This window comes from Podarcis filfolensis, assembly GCF_964270895.1.
Source record: "Podarcis filfolensis genome assembly, chromosome: 14".
Taxonomy (NCBI): domain Eukaryota; kingdom Metazoa; phylum Chordata; class Lepidosauria; order Squamata; family Lacertidae; genus Podarcis; species Podarcis filfolensis.
Window position 1 is genome coordinate 25,185,456 of NC_139616.1, and position 9,262 is coordinate 25,194,717.

The 9,262-nt window shown below is 47.3% G+C and overlaps 1 protein-coding gene across 1 annotated transcript in view; it reads left to right on the forward strand.

Moving 5' to 3' along the window:
* The window catches only part of SMAD6 (SMAD family member 6), a 56,283-nt gene that overhangs the window by 16,284 nt on the left and 30,737 nt on the right, over nucleotides 1-9,262 (forward strand). The window contains exon 3 of the mRNA XM_083586729.1: nucleotides 1,000-1,077. Within this exon, the coding sequence (XP_083442855.1) occupies nucleotides 1,000-1,077 (78 nt within the window). The remainder of the gene's footprint in view (nucleotides 1-999; nucleotides 1,078-9,262) is intronic.

The window sequence follows — 9,262 nt, forward strand, 5'->3', positions numbered from 1 at the left end:
GCAATTTTCTGCCTTTACATTATTGCTTCCGAATGCTGGCAGGGGTGGCAGCTTGAATAAACTATGGGGCGGTGGCATTGGTAAGCCCTGCCCCGCATAATTGATCACAAGACGTGGCACACTCCCCCCAATTGAATGGCAATGTCCATCAACTAGGGGGGGCAGCCCCCTCAAACATTTTATGGGGAGGGCTGAAGGGACCTCGGCGCCTAGGAGTTGGCTCCTATGGTTGCTGGAAACCACAGGAGGGGTCCTTGCGCTCAGGTCCTGTTTGTGCATCTCCCATTAGGGCTTCTGGCTAAGCAGGCTCTCTCTACTTCTCCATCATCTCAGTTCAAGGGCAAAATAATGGGTTGTGGAGCTGTGCTGCTGAGGGGCGTGGCCTGAGCGAGGGGGTGTGGCCTAGGGAGAGTTCTGAGGACCAATGAGAGAGGCCTGGGGGCCTCATTTGCCCCTATGTTTCCCAATTCCTGCCATATCCCGTTCCAGCGTGCTTAACCAGTCTGCTTTTCAACATTCTGGGAGATTTGAGCCAGCTTCCTTGATCCAGCAAGCCATCCTATCGAGTGCTCCCAAGAACAACCTCCTAACTCCATGCTTCCCAGTTGTTGTTGCCATTTTCCACTTGTCCCTTAACCCCTCTTTCACCTTTCCCGCTTGGGGACTGATTTCTCTGGAGCAAACTGGTCATCCGTCTCCACCTTCCAGCCCCGGCCTGCGCAAGGAACCTTCTCCATTTTTGCTCCAGGTGGGTTGTGTAGTGGGATTTGCTTGCTTGTGTGGCTTCACCAAGAGGGCAACATGTACATTGACCCCCTAGAAAGGGCATGGCAGGACTTTAAAGGGCGATAAGGATTTGGTTTTTAAATGAAAGTTTTTTTGTGTGCCAGCGTATTTTGTGTTTTGAGTGAGCAGCAACTTGGGTTTCAGAGTCTTTGCAAATACGATGCCTGTCTTCTAGGAAATAACCCTTGTCTTCTCTCTTACTTTTGCTTCTAGATCTTTCAGATTCCACCTTGTCGTACACTGAAACAGAGGCTACAAACTCGCCCAATGTCACCCCTGGAGAATTTTCAGGTTAGCAGATTTTTCAGTATGTTGAAATCCAGGGACTCTTTGGGACAACTTTGTCAGACTCAGTGTTAGAAACTGACTCTCTCCTGGGAAATATAATCCAGGAAGTTGAAATGCTCATTTGAATATGGGAAACAAAGGGGTAATGGTCGTGTATATCAAAGGGACCTTTCCCAGGGCTTCGTAGCCTCAGACTTTTATCCAAGATATTCGGTAATGGTTTTGCTTGCCATGGAATAGAAAGAGAAAATTAAGGCGTAGGTATGGTACACACCTAAAAGTAGTGTAGGAGGCTCCATGAATTGCAGTTATGGGGGCGGCGGCTCAGGATCTCTTTAATATGGGTTTGAACCCCATCACTAAACCTCTGGCCCCGGGGCTCCCTATGGGATGTTGTGGCACTTAAAATGGTTTAAAAGCAGTTTACTCTTGCAGTGTAGGCCAGTGTCCGTGAACCTGTGGCCCTCCAGCTGTTGCTGGGCCATTTGCATTATTTCTGACCATTGGCCATCCTATAGAATTACAGAATTGTAGAGTTGGAAGGGATCCCAAGGTTCATCTAGTCTGACCCTCTGCAGTGCAGAAATCTCAGTTAGATCATACATGGCAGATGGTCATCCAGCCTCTGCTTAAAAACCTCCAAGGAGGTCTTCCTCCTTTCACTGCCTTCCAAGAGAGTCTGTTCCACTGTCGAACAGTTCTTAGTATCAGAAAGTTTTCCCTGATGTTTAGAGAATCTCCTTTAGTGTAACTTGAAGACCTTGGTTTGGGTCCTAGCCTTTGGAGCAGGAGAAAACAAGCTTGCTCCATTCTCCATGTGACAGCCCTTTAGATATTTGAAGACTGCTATCGTTATCTCCCTCAGTCTACTCATTTTCAGGCTAAACATGCCCAACTCCCTCAGTGGTTCCTCATAAGGCTTAGTTTCCAGACCCTTGATCATCTTGGTCACCCATCTCTGCACACGTTCCAGATTGTCCATATCCTTTTAAAATTGTAGTGCCCAGAACTGGACTCAGTACTCCAAGTGAAGTCTGACCAAGGCAGACCAGAGCCAGGACTACGACTTTCCTTGATCTGGACACTATGCATCTGTTGATGCAACCCAGAATAGCATTAGCTTTTTCCGCTGCTGCATCACACTGCTGGCTCATGTTACGGTTGTGGTCCACTAAGATCCCTAGATCCTTTTCATAAGTACTATTGGCAATCCAGGTGTCCCCCATCTTATATTTGTGCAGCTGGTTCTAATCACACATGGAAGGCCACAGAGTTGCTAATATGAGTATTTACTGGGGGTGGGGCAGTTAATCTAGAGTTGAGAATCCTTTATCTACCCAGTTTTGTTTCATAATCAGTGCATGCCCTCCAAGTATCTCTGCAAATGGAGCTTTGTGTGTATGTTTCCATTTATCTGATTATCTGTTTCTTCAAAAAAATTGTCATAAATATTGGGAACTAATCTTGGCTCGAATTTTAAAGTGGAAATGATCTAGTTTTCCATGGAGCACGATGGAGTTCTGTGTTGCTGTAACAAAAAAAATGTCCCTGCCATGTGAATTGCTGTTATATTTTCCTAATTTGGTGTCAGTTGAAAGTTTCTCTTGCACCATATTGCTGGCTTGGGGGAAAAGAAGAAAGAGAACATGCGGTCTCTGGGACAGTCTGTCTGCTCCATCAGGCAACTGGTTGTTCCCTTTGCAAATGATCTCTCCTGTTTTGCAGGACTTGGTTTGCCCAAGGGAAACTTGGATAATCAAGTTCTCATACTCCTCTTGCTATTTGTTGTGGAACTCCAAGTTTCACGTTTTAATTAGTCCTGGCTACTGCTTTTGAAAATGTGCTTCATACATTGCCCACTCTTTCAATTTCCCATAGTTTTTTGAGCCAACAGCAAGCCATAAACAAGTTTGCTGAGACCAGGAAGTATAGTATTTCTTGGTTGCCTTCCTAATGTGGTAGGTGGGAGTTTGCCTTCTTCCAGCCTGATGCCCTACAGATGTTTTAGGCTACAACTCCTTGTATCCCTGACAGTTGTCTGTGCTGGGTGGGACTCGTGGCAGCTGCAGACCAAAGTATATGGAGGGCACCAAGCTGAGGGAGCATGATTTAGAGACCTGTTTCGAAAGAAGCAAAGGAAAATAGGGTGGCCATGGTGGCATGGTTGTAATCAGACCAGATTGACAACAGTGGGCTTTTTGGAAGACTCCCATCATTTTCTTCTGAAGATTTGTTTATTCAGAAATGCGCACATCCTGCTTTCTCTCAAGGCAGGCAGAAAAAAGATGATAATCACATCCGAGTAGTTGACAAATGGCAGTCCTTATGGCCAGGTTTTACTCACTGGCCACGGACCTTCTCCTGGCTACTGTGGCTTGTTGTCGAATACCCAACTGGTTTAATTTTGGTTTGGTTTGATTTAATGTTTGTGTTCTGCTTTTCCAACAACAAGTGTTGAACTTGCAACAACCACGGTGGCATTAAAACAGCAACAAGCAAGGCAATCACTATGATATTAAACACAGTAGCATGTAAGTAAAGCAAATGACAGCGTCAAATTGGTCAAAGCAATTAACACAATTCAATGAACCCCATAGCTGGGGTTGAAAATTTCGACTTCTCCTCCATCTTCCTTTTGAAACATGCAAGGAACCTTGACCAGGGACAGTAGTGACTTGAAGATGTTTTGCAGAGAGGGGCTTGATGGTGGCAAATGTCCTCTCCTCAAATGCTGCTGGTGTTGTGGCTGTTTTTCAGCTGTGTCCCCCTCAAAGCTGTGGTTGAGTAACTGACATCTTGTTACTTGTGAAGCAGATTTGGCTAGACTTGAGACTTCCAATTGCCGCTTTGTAACCTGTTAGATCAAGGGACGCGGGTGGCGCTGTGGGTTAAACCACAGAGCCTAGGACTTGCCAATCAGAAGGTCAGCGGTTCGAATCCCTGTGACGGGGTGAGCTCCCGTTGCTCGGTCCCTGCTCCTGCCAACCTAGCAGTTCGAAAGCACGTCAAAGTGCAAGTAGATAAATAGGTACTGCTCCGGCGGGAAGGTAAACGGCGTTTCCGTACACTGCTCTGGTTTCGCCAGAAGCGGCTTAGTCATGCTGGCCGCATGACCCGGAAGCTGTACGCCGGCTCCCTCGGCCAGTAAAGCGAGATGAGCGCCGCAACCCCAGAGTTTGTCACGACTGGACCTAATGGTCTGGGGTCCCTTTACCTTTTTGGGGCCACCACCCCCTTGGTTCCCTGCTCTACCCTATAAAAAAGCTTTCAGAATAGTGGTTTGCACAATCCACTAAGGAAGATAACAGCACAATGAAATGCAAAGCAGTAACAAATAATTGCACATTTATTCGAAGTCCGATTAACTATTTAGTTTGCTTAACTAGGCCAGCAAAATTAATAACTTGATCCAATGCTATATCAGCTTTTCAAAGTCTGGTGGTCATTTGTACCTCCAGAGCCCCCCTGCCACCTCCTTGCCTCTTAGTGCCCTGCTAGGTAAACCCTGCCTCGGGGGGAGTGCCACCCAATTTGGGAATCACTATGTTAGAGCAAAAGGTCTCAGGCATCCATGCTGTGGGATGGAGCTGTCTTCCGGACACCAGTGTTACCATTACTTCCCTGGGCTAGGCAGGGTGGCAGTGAGTTAGGGGCTGTGTGGGTACACCAGTTGGAGCACTGGATGACTCCCGACACCGCAGTACTGACCTCCTTGGCACCATCTAGGTCAGGAGCCACATTGCCAGCATCAGGAAAGTGCCTCTGCCCCACCACACCCACCTTGCTGCTGGCAGAGTTTGAGGCCTATTCTGGACAAGGAGAAAACCTGAAGATGGAACCGACTAAGGTTTCACTTGCGCGGTTCCCTCATGATTCAGCAGTATAGGATACGACAGCCATCTTCGAATACCCTAAAGGACTGTCATGTAGAAGATGGAGCAAGCTTGTTTTCCGCTGCTCCAGAGGGATTCAAATGACCACAAAGGAGATTCTGAATAAACTTTGGAAGAGCTTTCTGAGGGTGAGAGCTGTTCGACAGTGGAACGGACTCCGTGAGAAAATGGTGGACACTCCTTCATTGGAAGTTTTTAAGTAGAGGTTGAATAGTCATCTGCTAGGGATTCTTTAGCTGCGATTCCTGCACTGCAGGGGGTTGGACTAGATGACCCTTGGGTCCCTTCCTATTCTATGATTCTGTCAGGAAACAACCCAGGAAATCCAGGGTTTCCCTCTGCCCTCTTTGTCCTCTTGATGCTAAATCTGAGAGCGGGGAGGAAGTGTTGGGAGAGCACGGACAAATTTGATTCTGACATGCAGGAATTTGAGATATTTCTCCAGCCCCACAACCCAGGAAGGAGAGCTGGCATTTGGATCGGGGCTTGGCCTATATTGGCTTGTGACTCAGATGTGGAACTTCAGTAAATATAGCTTCTGACCACCGGGCCAAAGGCTCTCATATGAATTTTCAGCATGAAAACTTCAGCGCTTTCAGTTCTAAAATAATGTCTTGGAATGATCCATTTCCACATACAGCCCCCTCTTTAAATAAACCGCAGATGAAAACACACAATAGCTGTGAGCTTCCAGGGGGAAGGTGGTGGATTAGATTCTGTGGTATCTGAGCCCTGCGTTGTTGACGGGAGAAGAAAGCGGGTTTAAACTTTTCTTTGGGAACAAAATAACGATCACTTTGTGACCAAGATTGTAGTGTAACTGGATATTCCCATCTCCTACTGTGGAATTTCAAGTGGCGCAACTCTTCATAAGAGTGTAATGTGGGCTATTTATCTTTTCCCCAGTGGGGAGGATTACATATATATAGGATAAGAGACAAGCTGAAGTTAACCCTGAGCGTGCCATACTTGAGCAACGTCAGTGGAGTTCAGTCTCTGGCAGGAGTGCCTGGCCTGGTGTGGCCCCGTGGATGCCCCTTTAAGAACTTGGGATACAAGCCCTGTGGGATCAGGCTAGTGGCCCATCTAGTCCAGCATCCTGTTCTCACAGTGGCTGACCAGAAGCCCGAAAAGGAAGCCCACAGGCAGAATCTGAGCCCAAGATCCCTCTCCCCACCTGTGGTTTCCAGCAACCGGTATTCATAAACATTGCTGCCTCTAACTGTGGAGGCAGAGCAATAGCCATCGTGGCTAGTAGCCCCAACAATAGCATGGCATCATGAAATCCAATGAATTTATTTATTTATTTGGAGTGTCTCCACCCCCATCGTTCTACCCGGACACTGAGGTCTAGCGCCGAGGGCCTTCTGGTGGTTCCCTCACTGCGAGAAGCCAAGTTACAGGGAACCAGGCAGAGGGCCTTCTTGGTAGTGGCACCCTCCCTGTGGAACGCCCTCCCACCAGATGTCAAAGAGAAAGAACAACTAGCAGACTTTTAGAAGACATCTGAAGGCAGCCCTGTTTAGGGAAGCTTTTAGACTACTGTATTTTAGTACTATTTTGGAAGCCGCCCAGAGTGGCTGGGGAAACCCAGCCATATGGGTGGGGTATAAATAATAAATTATTGTTATTATTAGTTGTTGGTTGCATTTATAATTTCACCTTTTCTCCCAGGAGCTCACAGTGGTGCACGTGATTTCTTCCCCTCCCTCCTCATTTAATCCCCGCAACAACCCTACGAGGTAGGTTAGGTTGAGAGGCAGTGACCTTAGGGGTCACGCCCAGTGAGCTTCCTGGCATGGTGGGGATTTGAACCCCAATCCTCTGTGTCCTAGTCTTGACACTCCCAACTACTGGCTTTCAGGCGGGACAGGCTGCTAGCAGGTCCTCCATCCAAGCACTGGTTTAAGTTCAGCAAGGTCATGCGTTCCCAAACCAGATTGAGGGAGAGGGGAGCCTTTTTAAGCCTGAGAGGTGCATTCTCTTCTGGGCATGCTTCAGGCATGGAGAAATCACATGCCGGTGGGGGGGGGGAGTGGCAAAGTGGGTGGGGCTATGGATGTAAATTTTCGCCTGTAGGACACATTCCAGCCTGGGAAAAAGCAGTTAAGGATGGTGTGATACAAGGCTGGGGAGGGTGTGTGGCCCCCCAAAGAGTTCTGAGGGCCAGATGGAATGGCGTTGAGGGCCACATTCAGAACCCAGGCCCAAGGTTCCATTCCAAAGAACATGACCTATTATATAGATTTCTGGCCTATCCTCTATTGCAGCCTTTCTCAACTTGTGGGTCCCCAGATGTTGTTGAACTACAACTCCCATCACCCCTAGCTAGCAAGGCCAGAGCTCAGGGATGATGGGAGTTGTAGTCCAACAACATCTGGGGACCCACTGGTCGAGAACAACTGCTCTATTGGTTCAGGCAGCTCACAGCAATAGCATGAATATGAAAATGATTGAAAAAGGAACTGTACGAAACCAGAGCACAGTGCTGCAGCAGAATGACCATCAACCCAACTTCTGGAAACCACAGGAGGGGATAGGGCTCTTACTCTTAGATGCTGCCTGCAGGTTCCCCACAGACATCTGGTTGGCTACTGGGAGATCAGGATGCTGGACTGGTGTGATCCAGCAGGGCTGTTCTTGTGTTAATCCATGTGCAGCAGGCCCCCTCCTGTCGACCCCTTCCGAAAGCCTGGTCAGATAAATAAATACAGTCGTACCTCTGCTTATGTATCCCTGGATACGTAAACTTTGGGTTGCGAACGTGGCAAACCCGGAAGTGTATACTTCTGGGTTTTGCCGTGCGCGCATGCGCAGAAGGGCGCCTCTGGTTACAGACTTTTCATGATACGGCCGGGCCTCCAGAATGGATCCTGTCCATAACCAGAGGTACCACTGTATGTCTTTAACTGGCGTTGAATAACAGCTGTGCCAACCACATATTATAAGAGGGAGGGAGCTCGTTTCATAGATGTTCCAGTGGATGGGATGCTTTTAAAGTACTTCTCTTTCCTCTTGGTTTTAATGTATGTCTGTGGGGTTTATTGTCCGTTGATGTATGGTTGTAATGTAAGTCGCTTTGGGTGGCAAAGCAGAACTGACAAATTTAATAAATAAGTTAAATAAATCAATCACATAGAAGCCCCTGTCTCAAAAGGAGAAGTCCCGTAACGATGACACAATATGAAAGGGCCTTTATGAGAGGAGGAAGGAGGCCTCTTTGTTACAAGCGGTTGCATCTCTGCCCGATGCTCATTTAAAGGATGTAGATTTCCCTCCTTGGGCTTCCCCTTCATTTCATGTTATTTGGCCTTTCTCTCTCTGCGTGCCCTGTTACAATCAGGCTAAAAAGTCTTCTTGACAAGGTAACGTGTCCGTTGCCAAAAAGTAGTACTTAGAAGCAAAAAAAAAAAAAGGCATGGTGGTGGGGGAAGAGGGAAGAGTAAGCAAAGAAAGTAGCTGGGGATACTTCGTTCAGATGTTTTTATATTAAACATTTTTCCCTCTATGGACCTATTTTGCCGATGGGAAATAAAAGGGCATTTCTTTTCCAGTACGCTTCCAAAAAAAGTAAAAATTCTTTGCCCCTTGTGGGCGCTTTCCCCATATGGCCCGAACGATTCCATAAACCTTTTTGGATGAAAATCGTAGAGCGACAGCATGACTGAGCAATTTTGTTGCTTTATAAAAAATAATAATAAAGGAGGGGGAGAATCTCCTTCCCCTCCCCTCCAAGAATACATTCCTTCCCTTTGTTTTCACAGAACTTTTAACCCTCTTTGGAGCTCCGGGCAAAAGTGACTTCTCAGACCTCCAAAGTCTTTTCTCCCTGGTGAGAAAAAAATTCAACCAAGGCAGTGGGGAAAAGTGTTAATTTCCAAGAGGGTTGCTGTTTTTATTCTTGCGGTTCAAAACAAAAACAAAAATCTGTTATTGTGGTGTAAGCTTTCCCAGAATCCTGAAAAGTGTGGAGCCAGAAGAACATAAGATGTTCCTGCTGGACCAGACCAGTGGCCCATCTAGTCCAACATCCTGTTCTCACAGTGGCCAACCAGATACCTGTAGGAAACCTGCAAACAGGACCCGAGCAGTAGAGCCCTCTCCCCTCCTGAAGTTTCTGGCAACTGGTATTCGGTTGCCTCCGATTGTGGAGCCATCGTGGCAAGTAGTCAATAGTCCACCTCTCCTCCATGATCAGACGATGTTTGCACACTTCCTTCTCAAGCAAGAACAACAAAAGATTGTCTGGGCCACACGTGGGCTTACCTGCGGCCTTCAAGATGTTGGTGGATGGC